We start from the raw sequence: 18,476 nt of genomic DNA, 5'->3' as shown, positions 1-18,476 counted from the left end.
TAATGTGGGAATAATGATTTACTTGCAAGTGGAATTTTCCTCTGAGGCATTTTCTAGAAGGATCCCACCTTCGTTCTCTGTGAAGAGTAAACACCTGCCCAGAAAGGCGGGGGGGGGGGGGGATGGCTTTGGGACCAGGGTACAGAAAGCCAGGCCAGCCATAATTCTGGGGGGACAGTGGCTTTCTCGCCAGATTTGGTGGGATCCCTACCCATTCCTGGGGAGGTCTGGGCCCTCATGTGGTGCAGGGCAAGTGGTGGGGTCCAAAAATCCAGGGCTGTGGGGGAGCCCTTCAGGCTCTGCACCCCCCATGCCCGAGGCAGGGCACCAAGAAAGTGAATCCAGTCTGAATAACGTCCTCAGTCACCAAGCCACGGAGGCCAGCGGTGGCATTTACTTTTGGGATCAAGTCTGGGGTTCGGCTCCAAGTTTGGGCGCAAGGCCAGCGTCTACACGGCCCAAGGCGCAGAACGGGGTGCGGGGCGGAGCCGGGGTCACCGGGGCCAGGGCGCCATCGGACTGCCCCGCCCCGGGGGAGTGTCCCGGGCGCGGCTGCCGCCTTAAGGGCCTGTGGCGTTGGGCCGGGGCGAGAGCAGACCCGGCGCGGGATCCGGAGCGGGATCTGCAGCAGAAACCGGAGCGGGACCCGGAGCAGGACCCGGAGCGGGACCCAGAGCGGGACCCCGAGCACCACCCGGACCGGGGCCTGGAGTGGCGCGGCATGGCGTCGTGCAGGGCGCGCCTGCGGGCGCTGCTGCTGCTCGTGCTGCTGGCGGGCGCGGCGCGGGCCGGCCTCTACTTCCGCCCGGGCCACAGCTGCTACAGCCCCCGGCGTGGGGACCCACTGACCGCGCAGGGCCGCAGGTCAGGGGGTCGGGCGCGGGAAGGCGGCGCCCCCCGCTCGGGCTCCGGAACCTAGACCCTGCCCGTGACCTTGGGGGCTCAATCCACCCCCGCTTTTGGGGCGTTTGCGGGGCTGGGCAGGCCCCAACTGTCCCGAAAGCCCGGCCCGGGTCCAGGCCTCTGGGCTTCCCACCTGCCTGGTGCCTGGGGCTAGCCCCCAGCACCCTCATTTTGGAGAGTGTACCCCCAGCTCCCTCATTTGGGTTCATTTGGGGGTCTTGCCCCAGCTCCCTCACTGGAGAGCTTACCCGCAGCTGCCTCATTTTGGGAGCCTTGCCCGCAGCCTCCTCATTTTGGAGGGCTTGCCCCTAGCCTCCTCATTTTGGGGGTCTTACCCCTAGCTCCCTCATTTTGGGGGTCTTGCATCCTCACTTGGGGGCACCCTGCCTCTTTCTCATTCTTCGTGCCTTAGGCCCCTGGTGGGTGATGGAGGCCCTCACTCAGCACATTTTGGAGGAGGAGGAGCACCAGGGAGGGCCCCTAGTCCATGGTCCCCCAGGGGTGCCCAGCTACTCCAGGGGCCCCAACGCTGATTTTGTTGGTGATGGTCTCTTCCCAGAACCTACCCCCGGCCTTATGAGTACCTGTCCCCGTCGGACCTGCCCCAGAGCTGGGACTGGCGCAACGTGAAGGGGGTCAACTATGCCAGCATCACCAGAAACCAGCACATCCCCCAGTACTGTGGCTCCTGCTGGGCCCACGGCAGCACCAGCGCCATGGCAGGTAGGAGCCCAAGGCCTGCTGGGTGATGGTAGGATGGCTGGCCAGCGGCCCCATGTCAGCATGGTGGCCGGCCAGTGGCCCAGGGGCCGGCGCCTGTAACCCCAGGCCAGGGTGTGCCTGAGCTCTGGCCTAGGGAGCTGGCCTTTACCCCTGCCCCTGCCCCCTCCGCTTTCTGAGAGGCAGAGGGCCCAAAGGGACACAGCTGGGTTTTGGGGAGGTCTCCAGGGGCAGGTGGGTGGTAGGCAGGACCAGGACTAAGTCTAGAAAGAAACAGCTCCTACATGCCCTCTGTCCCCAAAAGCTGTGATCCCAGCCACTCTGGAATGAAGCAGAAATGCCCAGTCACCTAGGCCCCTGCTGCATTTGGGGGCAGGGAAGTGAAACTCTCTCCGGCAGCAGTTAATATTGGAGAGGGTGGAGTGAGGGCTGCAGCCTGCTTCTACTCTGTCCCCGCCCCGCCCACACATTAGCCTTTCTAATCTGAACCTTAGCCCTGGTGGCGCAGTGGTTAAGAGCCTGGCTGCTAACCAAAAGGCTGGAGATTCAAACACCAGAAACTCCTCCAGACAAAGATGAAGCAGTCAGCTTCTGTAAAGATTTACAGCCTTGGAAACCCTACAGGGCACCTCTACTCTGTCTTATAGGGTCGCTATGAGTGGAAGTTGACTTGACAGTGTTGGGTTTGGTTTTGGGTTTAATCTGAACCTTAGCTTCTGGCTGCAGCGGGTCGGGGTGCCCACAAGGGGACCCAGGGGAAGTGGAGGCCCACCACTCAAGGAGCAGGCTGCCTGCTGTGCCCGCCTCAGGAGAGAGGCTGTTTCTATTCCTTCTCTAAAAGCAGAAATTTTCAAACCAGCCTGAGGCTGTGGTCAGCCTAGGCCTGAGCTGGTGGCTGAACCCTGTGATTGGGGTTCCCCACTGGTGGGGACCCTCCCTGGCCAGGTCCTTCCCAGGCAGGACTGTTGTAGAGATGGCCTTGTGTTAGCGGCATCGGTAACAAGCGTGACCATTGGCCCTTGCCCAGGTGTGGTGACAAGCCCTTGTATGTGTCTCATCTTACTGAAGCCTTCTGGCTGCCCTGGTGGCCCCCAATTTGCAGATGAGGAAACTGAGGCTCCCTGATGGAGGTCAGGGGCTTGGCCACACTGTGAGAGACAGCAGGAGTAGAGCTGGGCTTTTGGCCAGGACCTTGTGGGCTCTGTCTTTAGAACCAGGGATTTCTGCTCTGGGGTGGGTCAGGACCAGATGGACTATCTCCAGGCTGTGTCTTTTGGGCCAGGGATTTCTGCTTTGGGGTGGATCAGTACCAGACTGTTATCTCTGGGCTATGTTTTTAGGACCAGGGATTTCTGCTCTGGGGTGGGTCAGGACCAGACAGTTATCTCTATGCTGTGTCTTTAGGACCAGGGATTTCTGCTCTGGGGTGGGTTAGGACCAGATGGACTATCTCCAGGCTATGTCTTTGGGGCCAGTGATTTCTGCTTTGGGGTGGATCAGTACCAGACAGTTATCTCTGGGCTATGTCTTTAGGACCAGGGATTTCTGCTCTGGGGTGGGTCAGGACCAGATAGCTGTCTCCGGACCCTGAGCCAGCCAGCTCTAGCTGTGGCATCTGGCAGAGTCCGCTGGGTGGCCCAACTCTGTCTCCCCTTGGATATCCATGAGAAAGAGGCCCCTGGGTGGAGCGTACTTCTGAACCTTCCAGAAGGCAGAGGAAGGGGAGTGGTGGGCTGAGGCCCACTCTAGGGTATCCGAGCCCCAGTGCTCAGAGACTGGGGCCTTGGCCTACTGGGCAGGCCCCTCCGCCTGGGGTGGGGCAGATGTGCAGGCCTCAGAGAATGTTGAACGAGAGCCTGCATCCCAAGTGGGTGTCAGGGTGGGAGGCCCAAGGGATCAGGGTAAAGGCCCGGGGTACTACCCACTGAGGAACCAAAAAGGCGTTTGTGGAAGAGGGCAAGGGGGGGGCAAGGAGGAGAGGGGAGAACTGGAAAAGTCACCTGGGGCCCTGCTCATGGCCTGGTGGGGCCCCCGAGGGAACTTAGGGGATGGCCTGAAATAAGTGCTGTGTATAAAAGATTTTAGGTGTGGTGGAGGGGGCTGGGCGGGCCCCAGAGGCTCCGCCCCATCGCATTCTGGAGTGAGGGCTCTCCTAGTGGACTTCGCTTCACCCCTTGGCCATTCTTAGGCCTCTAACATCTCCCCAGCAGTGGAGGCCCTGAGAAAATAGAAGCCGCCAGAAGGGGACTTTAAGGGGCACCTGCCCATCAGTCACCTAGCACAGTTAGGCCATAGTTTGCCTTCCAGTCACTGATGCCAGTCTTGCCCGTTCTATCTTCAGAACACGTTCAGACTTCATCTTCTCTCCTGGCACTACAATGCCCTGCCCTGGTCCAAGCCACCGTCGTCTTCTACCTGGACACTTGCAGTAGCTTCTCAGTTGGGCTTCCCACTTCCACCCTTGCCTCCCTCCCATCTGGTCTCAGACACATAGGGGAGCCTGTTAAAACCCAGGTCAGGTCAGGTTGCTCCTCTGCCCGAAACCCTCAAATGGGTTCCCTTGTTCAGGACCGAACCCGTACTTGCCCTACAAGAGCCTGGGGTCTGGCTCCTTACGACTTATGGGACCCATCTCCCCACAACTCTCTGCTCTCTCAAAGGGGTGAAGCGTGGTTCTTCTTATGCCAGATACACTATCTAGAACCTTCCTTCCCACAAATCCTCACGGCTCCCTCCCTCTCGCCTTTGGACCTTACCTCCAAGAGGTCTTTCTTACTGATAAACCCCCCTTGTTTTTCTTGATAGCCTTATCTGCTTTATGCTTTACATATTTCTGTTGTCTGGCATCCTCCACTATATTAGTTTCCTGTGGCTGCTGTGGCGCCCTGGTGACACAGCAGTTAAGAGCTCAGCTGCTAACCAAATGGCCAGCGGTTCAAATCCACCAGCTGCTCCTTGGAAACGCTATGGGGCAGTTCTGTCCTGTCCTCTAGGGTCTCTATGAGTCGGAATTGACCCAATGGCAATGGGTTGGGTCATGGCCGCCATAACTAATTACCACAAACTTGGTGGCTAAAAACAACAGAAATTTATTCTCTGACGGTTTTGGAGGCCAGAAGTCTGAAATCAGTGTGTTGGCAGGCTTGTGCTCCCTCTGAAAGCTCATAGAGGAGGCTCCTTCTTGCTTCTTCCAGCGTCTGATGGCCCCAGATGTCCCTTGGCTTGTGGCCGTATCACTGAAATTCAGTCTCTGCTTCCGTCTTCACGTGGCCCTCTGCTCTTCCTATGAGACCACCAGTCATTACAGCCAGGACCTGCCTGATTTCAGGATGATCTCATCCCAGGATCCTTAGCTAATTACTTCTGCGAAGACCCTCTTTCCAGATAAGGTCATTTTTTTAGGTTCCAGGTGGACATGGATTTTGGGGGGTACCAACTCACTACCCTCGCTCTACAGTGAGATTAGTGGGTAGAGCTTTTGGTCTGTTGGGGGAAGAACCTTCCAGGCAGAGGGAATGTGAAGGGAACGTTTGGGGAAGGGGCTGTGGACGGCGATGGTGAGTTCCAGAAGGCACAGGGCTGGGTAGGAGAGGGGCTGGTCAGGGGCCCCAGGGATATGAGGCTGGGTGGGCTGTGGGTGGGAAGGACCAGTGGAGGGGCTGCTGCTGGGCAGAGAAAATGGGATTTGGTTGGAGCTGACTTGGAAGTGGGAATATGAGATGAGGGGAAGCAGCTGAGGCGGGGTGATTGGGAGCTCATTGTCTTGTGAGAGGGGGACAGCAAGGTGGCCAGGGAACCCAGGTGCCGTTGTCCAGTGGGGCTGTGGATCTACCTCTTGGATTTGTGCGTGGAGACGGAAACAGACTGGCCAGCAGTGTGGGGCCCGGTGTGGGGCGGTGGTGCCCCCTGTGGCCCCAGCTGCCCCCGGGGATGTGTGAGCCAGGCCTGCGGGCAGTGAGGGACAGAACCCTTGCACCCCCAGTGCTGCGGCCTGGGCACGAGGCAGCTGTGGGCGCTGGGCCCTCGGGTGGGGCTGCCAGCCTTCCCTTCCTCTTGGACAAGACAGGCCCCCAAGCCAGGGTTCCTGTACCGCCCTCTCCCCATGTGGGCCACGAGGGCAGAGCCTGTGTCATCTTCTGGTAATCCTGCATTTACTGCCATCTTGCAGGCAAGGTGCTGGGGACCCTGTAGATACCAGGACAGGGTGCCTGCCCTCATGGTGCTTACAGTCAGGTAGGAGGACACAGCCTTGGAGTGGGGGAGGTCAGTCAGAGCTGCTGTGTCTACTTGGAAAGGGCTCTGGCGGCAAAGAGGCCATGGAGGCACGGGGATCACAGGGAGGGGGTGGTGGGCCAGGCCAACGGGTGGGAGTGGATGCCGCCTGGCCTGACCCCGCCCCGTCCCTGTAGACCGGATCAACATCAAGAGAAAGGGCGCGTGGCCGTCCACCCTGCTGTCTGTGCAGAACGTCATTGACTGCGGCAATGCAGGCTCCTGCGAGGGCGGCGACCACCTGTTGGTGTGGGCCTATGCCCACAATCATGGCATCCCCGACGAGACCTGCAACAACTACCAGGCCAAGGACCAGGGTAGGCCCCCCCACCTCCACACCCTCCCCAGGGGCAGTGCAGGGACAGCAAAAGCAGGACCAGATGGCTGGGCCCTGCTTCTGGGATACGGAGAGGGGCCAGACAGAGGTGAGGGCCTGGCAGGGAGGCTTGGAGCCCCCAGCCTCCATGTCTCATAGTGTGCCACGACCTTCTGTCCCCATGGGGGACAGAAGGTGGAGGCACCTGGAAACTGTGTCAGGACTCTGCCATGCTGGCGTTTGGCTGGTGCTGGGTGGTGTTGGGGGGCCTCTGACGGAGCTCGTAGGGTGCAGTGGCCTGGGGGAGGAGAGAGCCAGCAGGCAGGCGCCCTGGAGCTGGAAGCCAGCAGCACTGGAACCAGCCTGGGCCTGGTTCCCCGGCGCCTCTAGGCTGGGCACCCAGGTGTGTATGGGCTGGGGGTGGGGAGGAGCAGCCCCCACTGGCCCAGACTGCTATAGTTGGTGCCTTCCCCTCAGGCTGCTCCTTAAAAATGCAAGGAAACGGTCATGCCCCAAATCTGTCAGAACTCCCTCACAGCCAAGCTGGGGAGCTGGGGAGCTGGTGAGAAGGCACAGGAGCCCTGGATGCCCTCCTGCCACCCCCACCCCGGCCTCCTCATCCATAAGAGTTTGCTCCCGGCTGTGCCCTCTGAACCACACCCACGGGCACCCCTGCCTTGCCTCCCAGACCTTGTTACCCAGCAGGAATTCTCCCAGGCTGGTTGGGTGAGTCCTTTGGTGGAGGGCAGGCAGGCTGGTCCCTGGGGCTGGGTCCGCTCTGCCCGGCTCTACCTGAACTGGTCTTATCCAGCACAGGCCGGTCTTAACCCAGCAGAGGCTGGCCCCCCTGGTCTCCCCTCACATGACAGAACAAGTGGGACGCGCAGGAGCTGAGGGTTTGCAGTAAGCAGACCTGGAAACCCTGGTGGCATAGTGGTTAAGAGCTATGGCAGCTAACCAAAAGGCTGGCAGTTCGAATCCACCAGACACTCCTTGGAAATCCTATGGGGTAGTTCTACTCTGTCCTATAGGGTCGCTATTAGTTGGAATTGACAGGCAACGGGTTTGGTTTTGGTTTTTGTCTTTGCACTGGCAATGTGGCCACCCGCCCACTGCTTCTGGTTGTGCTGGGACTCAGGCATTAGTGTCCAAGGGACAGTTAACCCAACAGTTTCATCCTCAAGGAGGGTACTGTCTCCAGGGGAGGGGGACAGTTGTGTGACAGTGACAGAAGAGGTGGCAGACCTGCGGGGTGGGGAATCACGTGGGGTGGAGGGGGAGTGCCTCACAGCCTGAGACTTTTTTTTCCCTTAATTCTTAATGCCTCCTTAAACCAGAATAACAAAAGAGGCTTATTTCTTTTTCAAATGTATTATCCTATTTATTCGCTAGCCAGCAATAGAAACATCTTATGTGCTAATAACTTGATTACGCTTAATTTTCAGCTATAAAGTGTGAAAAGGTCTTTAAAGGACAAGAAAAAGGCTAACTGTTGAATGCCTACTGCGTGCTGATTAGCAATTGTCTTTTCCACCAATGCCTGGGGAAGGACGTTTTCCTAACTCCTTCTCGGCTGAACGGAAAGCATTAGACAGCACCTGATACCAAGATGATTTCTGTTATTAGCTCATGAACGAGAGGCTAAATTAGAGAGGGGGACAGTGTTTGGGGGGGGGGGGGGCTGGGGCCCTGGCTGATGCCTTGCCTCTCCCCCTGCAGAGTGTGACAAGTTTAACCAGTGTGGCACATGCACAGAATTCAAAGTGTGCCATGTCATCCAGAACTACACCCTCTGGAAGGTCGGCGACTACGGCTCCCTCTCCGGGCGGGAGAAGATGATGGCAGAAATCTTCGCTAACGGCCCCATCAGGTAGGTGCTGGAGGCCTGGCGGCTGGCCGGGGCAGGTCACCTCTTCTCTGCCACAGGCCAGGCTTGCTCCTCAGTCTTGCCACACGGCTGCCACAGGGCTTCATGTCTCAGCTCTTTTCTTTTAAGTAGAATTAAACTAATGATTCCGCCCCTCATAGGATTATGGTGAGCTTAAGACTGTATCTACATATATACCATACTAAACCAAATCCAACCCTGTGCCATCAAGTCGATTCTCACTCAGAGTGACCCTAGAGGACCGAGTAGAACTACCCCATAGTGTTTCCAAGGAGCAGCTAGTGCATTCGAACTGCCGACCTTCTGGTTAGCAGCTGAGTTCTCAACTACTACACCACCAGGGCTCCTGTATATATACATATATGTATAAATTTGGAGCCCTGGTGAGCAACTCAACTGGCTGCTAACTGGGAGGGTGGTGGTTTGAGCCCACCCAGTGGCTCTGCAGGACAAAAGACCTGGCGATCTGCTCCCATAAAGATTAACCCCTTGCCTTCCGATCAATTCCAACTGATAGTAATTCTATAGATCAGATAACTACCTAATAGGGTTTCCAAGGCTGTAATCTTTACAGAAGCAGAGTGCCACATCTTTTTCCCATGGAGCTGCTGGTGGGTTCGAGCCGCCGACCTTTCGGTTACCGGCCAAGCCCTTAACCACTGTGCCACCAGGCCGCCTCCATAAAGATTACAATCTAGTAAACCTTGTGGGGCAGTTCTGCCCTGTCACATGGGGTTCCAATGAGTCAGAATCCACTCGGTGGCACCTAACAACATGTACATATGTGAAAAAGGGTCCAGAGGTATACCAAGTGCTATGGAACTATTTAGTGGTATTGTTTCAGTAGCAAAGATGCTAAGCAAATAAAATAGGAGAAGTTTATCCCGAATCATCTGATATGTGACCTGAACTGGACTGACAAATGACAGGATCAGATCACATCTAACAATGGCCATGTCTTTAAAGTGGTACTTTTTGAACTGCTTGCTCTCAGCTGCGGGATCATGGCGACAGAAAGCATGGATAAGTACACTGGCGGCATCTATGCGGAGTACAACGAGGCGGCCTTCATAAACCACATTGTCTCGGTGGCTGGGTGGGGTGTCAGCAACGGGACTGAATACTGGATCGTCCGCAATTCGTGGGGTGAACCATGGGTAAGCTGTTCTCACTTTCTTAAGCACACACCTAGAAAGGGATTCCGGTGCTCACTTCAGGGGCTCTGCTGGCCTGTGGCTGACTGCAGCACTGAGCACCGGGGTGTCTGCTCTAGCATGGGGGTCTCTCGACCACGGCACTAGTTAAGCTTTGGGTTGGCTACTCCCGTTGGGGGCTGTCCTGTGCACTGAAGAGGGTTTAACACCATCCCAGGCCTCCACTGCTGGACGTCAGTAGTCCTTGTCCCCCCATCTCACTCCCCATTATGACACCAAAAACATTTCCAGATTTTGCCAAATGTCTCCCTGGGAGGCAAAACACCCCCGAACAAGAATCACAGCTTTAGGGATGTCAGTCTATTCTTTCACAACCACTCCTCCTTTTTCCTGTCATGGTTTCAGACTCCTATGTCAAATAGTTTTTTCAAAAACACTTTTGAGTTGGGTCCCATGCCCAGGGGAGATAATTAGCTGTCAGAGTGGCATTTCTAAGGCCTGGCAGTAACCGTGAACAGTGTTGGGCACAGACGCGCGTACTGTGAACGGGGAGTGATTAACGTGGGAGAGACAAAATGCCAATCCTGTGCGTTGAGTGGCTTTGAGCGGGGTGTTAATAGGTAGATAAGTCATCTGGTCTAAGAAAGTCAACATGTTTTGTCACATTAATTAGCTTTTGGCATACAGGGCCACGTACCCCTCCTGTTAAATATTAGCCAAGTAAAATATTTCACAAAAGATATTTCTGGCTCAGGGTCATGGGAAAGGCTGAAGAGGCAGCGGAGCAGGTGGTTTAGATCTGCATAAGGGAGGCAAATAGAAACTTCCACCTATGTTAGGAGCTGAAGGGGTTTGTCAGGGGAGGCGTGGGGAGGTGACCAACAGCCCTGCTGTTCCTTACAGGGTGAGAGAGGCTGGATGCGGATTGTCACCAGCACCTACAAAGGCGGGAAGGGCGACCATTACAACCTTGCCTTGGAGAAGTCCTGCACTTTCGGGGACCCCATCGTCTAAGGCAGCTCTCTGGAAAACTAGCTTGTTAAGGAAGGGGACCATGAATGTAACTGGGGAGGAGGGGGGACCTATCATGCACAGCAGGCTGGGGCTGCCTGGTGTGAAGGAACTGGGGTGACCCAGTATCAAATGTATGGATACTGACCGAGTATGGCCAGCACCACGTAGCTGACAGTGTTCCTCAGTCTCAGGCAGAAGGACCTAGCCCCTGCAGGAGGGGCGGGGGGGAGGGGGTCTGCAAAGACATTAGCTTATTTGACCTCAGTTTTCTTCAACAGATGGCTTTGCAATTTTCTATCTGGCAACTGTGGTGTGTAACGTGGCATTTGCGCTGTAAAGTAATTCAGATTTGTCACCAGTTCTTGTTGCCTTGGAATCAATGGAGAGAGGGGTAGTAACTTCTAATTGCCCAAGTGACGAATAAAATACAAGACTCTACACAAGAGCTGAGCCTGAGTGTGCCTTATTTATACAGAACCGCAATGTTAACAGCAGAATTGACGCCTTTCAACCCAGCAGAAAGGCTGTTTTTTAAAAATTTGCTTTAATTTACCAACAGCAATTTCAATAAAATATCAATTCACTAATTTGCTTCCTTTGAGAAAATTTAAAAGTCAGCTTTGAAGACAGTTCATTTTGACACCTGTTCTCACAAGTGAAGCAATCAGTATCTCGGTTTCTGAGCTCCTCCCCTCCCCGGACCCGAGAATGGAGTCATCCCGAGAGGAACAAGAACCCAGCACACCAGGGAAATGACACTGCTAACAGGGTGAAGGGCCGGCACTGGGTGCGCAGCCGAGAAGGGGGCATCCTTGACAGCCGTTTCCCTCCCACCAGGGTCCATTTCCAAGGTGCTGATCCAGCCACTCCAAACAAGTTTCTCGGAAGGGTTTTTCCGCAGATGTTCTGGAAGGTTCTGCTTCAGCTCTGGCGGCTGCTCTCAGTTCACCATGATGAAGTTAGATTTGCAGTGAGCTTTAACAGAAGGGAAACAGTCACTGGGTTGGAAACAGGAGGTACAAACGGCATTTCGTATCGCAGTGAAGGCACACTCATGCCACCTCACCAATGAATTCCGTGACAGGGTCGTGCTCGCCTTCCGTTTTAATGGTGCCTGCAATGCTGTCGTTCTCCAGGATGGGGAGGAAGAGCTGCACAAAGTCAGAGGTGTACGGGGGGGCGATGACATCCAGCACCTAGGAGGGAAAGCGCTGGGCTGCTCCTTTTCCTCAGCAGGACGTGCAGGCACCGCACAGACACACTGAGGAGATGGCAGCCGCTGGGGAGGATATCACCCGCCTGCCTTTCTCTGGCTGTCCTGGTGGCAATACCAGCCTCGAGCATTAAGACCCCAGGGTGGCAATGTAGGTAAAAGCACGTGCTACAGCTCCCGGGAGGTGGGGGTGCTGGGTAAATGGGTCTCATTGTTGTCCCCACGGTTATCGGAAAGCACAACTCTGTTAGATGCGAAAGAGCAGCACCAGAGTAAATGGTACAAAGCATGAGACAGATGGTGTACTGCTGACCTCAGTGACAAAATAACGAATGAGGGAAATGTCAGTGTCCAGCTTCTCCAGGCACTTTCGGATGTAACTGACCACAGGAAGTACATAGCCTCGACTCAGCAGGTGAACCATCCTGTCCAGCAGGGTCTTCTTCAACTCCAGCTATAGGCGTGGGGCAGGGGAGCCTGTTAGAAGGGGACCCTGCCTCCCGTCTCAGTCCCCACGAGAAGCCCCAGCAGTCACCGGCTCACCTGCTCCATCACATCCAGCTGCGAGTGCTCGGTCTCAAAGAGCTTGACCAGTAGCTGCAGGACCTGGGGGTGCAGGAGCTGGTGGCAGGTGCTGATCTGCAAATAGGCCGGAAGCCTCCCTGAGCAGGTGGCCGCACTATGGGCCCACGCTCAACTCAGCGCAGAGAGCAGCTGTCACTGTTACCGCCACCACTGCTGACAAGGACGGCCCTGCCACCCCAGCCCGGGACTGGTCAGCCTCCAGGCCATTCCTCATCCTTGCAGTAACACTCAGTGAACAACGAGACACCTACAGACTCAGTGAAACTAGTTCTTTAAGAGGAAAATCCTCATTTAGGATGGAAATGACTAGCTTTGCAGAGGACATCTTCTGAGTCACAGAATGACGACACTGCAGTACCAGGCTGAAAAGCACAGCACAGATACACCGGCAGTGGGAGTGCCCCTCCACCGCGCCTACCTCATCCAGTAATGCCAGGTGGACTGGGGTGTGGTCAGTCTGCAGCTGAAAGTACCGTGGTTCTGAGACGGTCCAATCTACCCACTTCAGGACACCCATTGCCACCACAGGAAACCTACACGTGAACCAGGGAGAATGCTTCCTTTAAACAAATACTTAAACACCAACACATGCTAGAAAAGCCCTGAGGGGTAGGAAGGGTATGACACAAACACACGCCCCCAAGCTGCTCTGACAATTCACTCTTCGCTCTGGCTTTCCAGTGGGGAGCCAACCAGGGGAGAGTCAGATGACATGCGTGTTCCCTCAACCGTGCGGTGCAAGAACCTGAATTCAACTCTCTGTTCACCTGCAACCACTTCATCGGCTTGAAAGGAACAGATTAATGCGACACACGCAGCTGACCTGGGGGACCCGGCTGAAGTTTACCTTTATTTTCTCGGTCCAGAGTATAAATAAATAGGAGGAAGGTTCAGACAGCTGAGAGGACGTGCCCCGGCGTTTCTGGGGAACGCCTACAGACATAACTGGAAGCGTCACAAGTCATCCTAGCTCAGCAGTGCTTTGTTGGTCGAACTTTTACCATGAACAATCCTCTTTCTTCGAATTAATCTTCCTAACTCTGGCTGGTCTTCCTTTTACTTACTGAGTCCAATTTGTGAGGGTTTACTGAATGTCCTTCTAGCAAGTAAACACCTGAAAATTACTCATGCTGCTAAAACTGTTCACAGTTCTCTACATACTTTTGAAATGTAAAAACCAAGTAAAAGGAGTAAGTATCTCTGAAGCTTTAGTTTTTTTTTTTTTGAGCTTTCACTATGAAAATTCAAGCCACCTTCTCCCCAAAGGATAAGGGTGTCCTCTGCTCACCGGATACACTGATACAGTGTGCTCAGCTCTGCCACCAGTTCAGAGGCCCCTTTGTTCTCATTGCAACATAAGTTGTGAACAGTTTCAACAGCTTTCGATGTTGACTTCAGCTCATCTTTATTGATGCTGACTCGCTTGTTCTGAAACACACACAGAAGTCGACGGACAACCCAGGCAGAGCAGACCCTACAATCCAGTTATTGGGGATTGGCCCCTCTCTCTGCAAACCCACCTCCCTGCCTCTGATGCTAGGAGTTAACTGAATGGTCAAACGTCACAGTCCCACAGGGTATAGGAATGAGCACCCAGTAAGATGGGTGTTTGGCTGTGGCTTACAAAATCGGTTCATTTCTTTAGTCACACTTCACATTACAGTTTGCGGAAGTATTAGAGATACTGCACACATTTTCCTTAAGATGTTTAGCACTTTGACTATTCCATGAACAAACAACAGAAATAACACTAGATCGTCTCAAGATTTCTTGCAGCCCAAATTCCCATATACCACCAAAGCAGAGCAGGACATTTATCTCCCTGAAAGTCCCGGAACTCTCCACACCGCTCGTACCTTCTTCCAGGTCTCCACCACGCTTGCTGCATAGGCCAGTATGTGGATGTACTTGTGTTTGTGGTCCTGGTTGATCCTGGCCCCAGGTTTAAATAGTGACTGCATGAACAGGTCCAGGAAGGCCGGCACCCGGATCTGCAGAGACACAAACAGCTCCTTTAAAGGGATCTGGGACAGAGACGGCAGGTGAGTCCATGTGCACTTATGAACAACAGACGGACGGACGGCCTTGGTAGTGCTCTCAAACATGGCTGAGGGCTGAAAGTGTGATGGGGAGGTAGCCAGGAAACAACAGCAGCGTTTTAACAGGAACTGCACTCAGTGACAGAGAGAACTAGAGAAGCGTGGATGTTCCAAAACAAGCCTTCCAGCGATAACAATTGTTATCATTTATTAAAATGAGGAACAACTTGGGGGAAGGAAGACAGGATACTTAGGGGGCACTGAGCTTCTATTAAGGGTGATGGAAAAACTCAGGAGCAGCTCATGGTGATGGCTGAACAATGTGGTGGACACGATTAACATCACTGAACAGTAATGGCACTTACCACAATAAAGACAGAGAGAGAGAGAGAGACAACTTACTAGCTCCACAGGAGGTGGGTCCATGCTTGTAAACATCTTGAACAGGACCGTGATGTCGGCAGGGTTCAGGGCACCTTTGGACAGCATTGCTCCCAGAGCCTGGCACGCACGGGGGTAGGAAGCGGCCGTGCCTAAGGCCAGTGTGATCTGACTCGCGTCGTGGCCCCTGAGATGGTCACAGACACCGTTACGAATGAAGGAAATTTTCCCTTTTCTTTTCTGTACTTTGTACTTGAATTGCCAAGGTCTGTTTGTTGTTTGTGTTTCTGTCGCCTGCTGGTATACTGACTAGCTGACCCATAAAACAACATTTAGGGCCAACTGGGAAAGAACGATTCAAACAGAGCTTGCAGACTTGATCGAAGGAACCACACACTTTTTAAATAACTTAAGACTCCATTAGTAGTAGAAAAAGGAGTCCTGGTGACACAACGGTTAAGCGCTCAGCAGCTAACTGAAAGTTAGCAGTTCAAACCACCCCATGGCCCCGAGGGAGAAAGACCTAGCGATACGCTCCTGTAAAGACTACAGCCTAGGAAAGCGTATGGGGCAGTTCTACTGTCAGATGGAGTCACTATGAGTGGGAATCAACTTAACGGCACCCAACAACAACAGGATTAGAAAACAAAACTACCAAGAGCTAATTTTGTTCTGTAAGGTTTGAACCACAATATATCAGATTACTGAATAATTATTTAAGAACTGTTGTTATTTCCTATTGATGAATCCCTATATGAAACTAGAGATTCCTGAATCCAATGAACTGAAGAATAATCGAGCACCCTAACAAAAGGTTCACCAAAGCAACACGCTAACGAGCAAGCTCTCCACAAGTATTTAAAATTAGCCTGACTCTCCCAGATCTACTGGATAAAAGGAAGTCCACTTCCCTTGTCAGCACAGGAGGCCCCAGACGTTTGGGCAGTGGGGAGCTCCTTGGGGAGCACAAGGGAGGGACAGGTGGGCAGAAGCGCCACTCTTACTTCTCCTGGGCAAAGCGCTGGACCTCCTGGGCGATCCTGCGCACGGCTGAGCCGCCCTGCTCCTCCTGGGCCAGCACGGACATCATGGCCTGGGCAAACAGGTAGGTGTGCTCCCCGTGACACACCATCTTCTGAAAAACACAGGGAGAGAGGCTTTGGGTCGCCCCGTGGCAGCGCTGACAGGCAAAGACAAGACTGCATCTCCCAACCAGCTTCCTCATGGAAGGTAAAGAACTCACAGCAAACTCAGGGAGATTTTTTTCCAGGTTTTCTTCTCCTCCATCTAAAATTGTAGCTAGAGAGGTACGGAGCACCCTGGAAAACACTTCTAACTGCTGGCAAGCTGTGGACACGCTGGTGATCTCCCCTTGGTATCCTGCATCAGAAATGAGCTACGGCCCAGAGAGAAGAAGTCAGACAAAGCGCCAATGTGCAGGGACCACAGAGTCCACAGAAAGCTGGCCTGTCATCAGTGTTTGTGGTGAGGGAGAGCCAGCAAGTACCGCTCCAGGGGCCTCAAAGCTTTTATTCTGAGCCTGGTTCCCACTCAATGGACGAGTGACCCAGTCTAGCCATTCCTCTCTTGGTTTCTTCCTGTGTGAGATGGAGGGGCCAGACCTGGCACTCTTCAAAGGGTCCTCTCAGAACACAAATCCCTCCATCGCTACGTACCTGCCAAATCCTAAAGCACAGTCAACGTTGAGCCAAAAACACAGGCACAAATTCTATGCCTTGCCTTTCTCAAATTTAAGGCTTCCGAAGATAAGTGGTGAAGACTGTTACCAAGATGCAAATATACTTCAAAGGAAAAAACACCAACCAACCAAAAATCACCCTTGCTCACAAACACTGTCATCTCTTCTCCAAGCCCAGCGTGTGTCCCACCTTCACCGTGAAGTTGAGCATCAAACAGTCGGGATGGGCTTCTGCCAGCTTGTAGAAGAGATCTCTCCACGTGGTGTGTGCGATCATCTGTTCAAGCCATGCTGGGGTCTGCCAACAAACACACAGTAAGAGCAGAGCCCTCGCTTTGCTGAGCTGAAGACAACATTGTATCAACAACCAGCGGATATGGCAGGTGGAAGGGCCCCCCCGGAGCCTCCAGCTCTGTCCCTGGAGACCCCAGAGCTGGTCATGGCTGCAAGTTAGCTGAGTGGCAGAGCTAGAGTGCCCGAACGCCCCTCACAGCTTTCAGAAGATCTGACTCAACACAAGTGGGACTGAGAGATGCTTCTAGGAGTATTCCAGAGTCCCAAGTAGCCTGCACACAGTGGGGGCACACCACACACAGAGAGCTCACCCACAACCAGCTGTACGCCCTTGGCCAAAGAGAAAAGGGTAATTTTTTAATTTTTTAAATTTATTTGTTGTTGAAAATATACACAGCAGAACATACACCAATTCAACAATTCCTACGTGTACAATTCTGTGACCAATGATTACATTCTTCAAATTGCACAACCATTCTCTCTCCTTTTCCAAATTGTTCCTCACCCAATAACATAAGCTCATTGCCCGCTAAGCTTCCTATTTTTCCAGTTCTTGTTGTCAATTTAATCCCATATAGATAATTCTTAAAAGAGCACAATGCTAGAGGCAGCCTTTTTTTCACTAATTAAGCTAAATTTTGTATGGTTTTAAGAAGACTTCAGGGGATATTTTTGGTTTAAGGTTTAGAGATTACCTTAGAACAATCGTTTCAGGGGTTCATCCAGCCCCCATGGCTCCAGAAAGTCTGGATTCCATAAGACTCTGAAATTCTGTTCTATAATTTCCCCATTTTGATCTTCTATAGAATCTTTGATCAAAACGGTCAGTAATGGTAGCTAGGGACCATCCAGTTCTGGTCTCATGGCAAAGGACGCTGTTGTTCACAGAGGTAACCGGACACATATTCCATGAGAAAAGGGTAATTCAAATAGTGCAGGTGATTTTCCCATCAACACATGTGACAGTGATGAAAACGTCTCTCTCAACCCCCCACCGTGTGCCTGGACCAGGGCAGCACTCTGAACCCACTGTCCCACCTCTGCCAAGGCCAGGCTTCCATGGGCTGCTCCCTGCCACTGACCGAGCACAGCAGGGACACTGAGGCAGGCCTGTTCCTCTGAAAGGCAGGCCTATTCCTCTGAGACGCGGAGTCCTGAGATGGGCGGCTGTGACGTGAAGACCCCCACTGCCCTGCTCACCTGTCCTAGGACTGCACTGCATCTAAGACCTTTTCCACCCACCCACCTTCCTTCCCTCCCATCGCCTTCCTGGGACAGACCTGCAGCACTGTCTGAAAGCAACTCTGGCCTCTGCCAGCCCCTCCCCACTTGCCCTCACAGGTGTCTCCTCAATAACCTCTTGCCCATCTTACACCTGCTTCTCAGAATGACCCTCACTGAGCCCGTACCCTCGAGTCAGCAGGAGACAGGACAGTGACCCTGCTGCTCCTCCAGCCCACCTCTGCATGCGGGCCTCTCACTTCCTGACCACCGTGAGGGAAGGGCCAATCCGACCAGGTTCAGCTTCTGTCTCCCACCCTGCTGGCAGTACCACGCCATCCATTACCTATGTAACACGCCACACCTAGGAACTAGCACTAGAAAAAGTAAAGGTTTTCCTCACCTCGCCTTCTTCAGTAAAAATAGAGTCTGCTTTGCGGGGGTCGAAATGTTTGATGAGTAAACTCTTCAAGTGATTCTCCACAGTCTCCTGAACCTGCACTGGCTCAACACCTGAGAGGAAGTACAAACAAGACGGAAAACGGCCATCTCGCAACTCCACACATTGTTCCAGAAAAAGGGTCACAATTGTGTATGTGAATCAAGTGTCACAACATTGCCTCTGTTTAGGCCTTTGCAGTGCTTACAAAAGGGAATGTGTACGCATTATCCTCAGTGATAAGACCCAGGATGCTCTACCCTTGTCTACACAGAAAAGACAGTGCCATCTTCAAATCTCGCTAAGGACAAATGGTCCAAACAGGCAGGTGACAGGGT

The 18,476-nt window shown here is 53.6% G+C and overlaps 2 protein-coding genes across 4 annotated transcripts in view; one reads left to right on the top strand and one right to left on the bottom strand.

The window, feature by feature from the left end:
- The first annotated feature begins 295 nt into the window (after window positions 1-295).
- On the top strand, window positions 296-10,712 carry CTSZ (cathepsin Z). The gene is made up of 6 exons (XM_003419951.4): window positions 296-864; window positions 1,463-1,626; window positions 6,033-6,212; window positions 7,931-8,081; window positions 9,094-9,256; window positions 10,157-10,712. Exons 1-6 carry the CDS (start codon window positions 311-313, stop codon window positions 10,265-10,267), a joined length of 1,323 nt encoding a protein of 440 aa, XP_003419999.2. The 5' UTR covers window positions 296-310; the 3' UTR covers window positions 10,268-10,712.
- Window positions 10,167-18,476, bottom strand: part of NELFCD (negative elongation factor complex member C/D) — a 20,350-nt gene continuing 12,040 nt past the window's right edge. For 2 of the 3 annotated variants that reach the window (XM_064276290.1, XM_010599471.3), the window contains exons 4-15: window positions 18,103-18,212; window positions 16,375-16,482; window positions 15,729-15,881; window positions 15,490-15,620; window positions 14,507-14,672; window positions 13,922-14,056; window positions 13,354-13,493; window positions 12,484-12,598; window positions 12,024-12,119; window positions 11,794-11,934; window positions 11,334-11,463; window positions 10,167-11,242 (exon numbers count right to left, since the gene is read on the bottom strand). In XM_064276290.1, coding sequence (XP_064132360.1) covers window positions 11,208-11,242; window positions 11,334-11,463; window positions 11,794-11,934; window positions 12,024-12,119; window positions 12,484-12,598; window positions 13,354-13,493; window positions 13,922-14,056; window positions 14,507-14,672; window positions 15,490-15,620; window positions 15,729-15,881; window positions 16,375-16,482; window positions 18,103-18,212 — 1,460 coding nt within the window. In that variant the 3' untranslated portion in view covers window positions 10,167-11,207. Of the gene's footprint in view, window positions 11,243-11,333; window positions 11,935-12,023; window positions 12,120-12,483; window positions 12,599-13,353; window positions 13,494-13,921; window positions 14,057-14,506; window positions 14,673-15,489; window positions 15,621-15,728; window positions 15,882-16,374; window positions 16,483-18,102; window positions 18,213-18,476 lie in introns of those variants that run through there. The other variant, XM_064276291.1, reaches the window with a different exon arrangement.

Source organism: Loxodonta africana, chromosome 24 (genome assembly GCF_030014295.1).
Source record: "Loxodonta africana isolate mLoxAfr1 chromosome 24, mLoxAfr1.hap2, whole genome shotgun sequence".
Taxonomy (NCBI): domain Eukaryota; kingdom Metazoa; phylum Chordata; class Mammalia; order Proboscidea; family Elephantidae; genus Loxodonta; species Loxodonta africana.
Note: the sequence above shows the minus strand (reverse complement) of the source record. Positions and strands in the feature narration are given on the sequence as shown.

Coding starts and splice junctions, on each gene's coding strand:
- CTSZ (XM_003419951.4), top strand. CDS start 311: ATGCCCGAGGCAGGGCACCAAGAAAGTGAATCCAGTCTGAATAACGTC. Junction 865..1,462: donor CTGACCGCGCAGGGCCGCAG/GTCAGGGGGTCG, acceptor GTCTCTTCCCAG/AACCTACCCCCGGCCTTATG. Junction 6,213..7,930: donor CTACCAGGCCAAGGACCAGG/GTAGGCCCCCCC, acceptor CTCCCCCTGCAG/AGTGTGACAAGTTTAACCAG.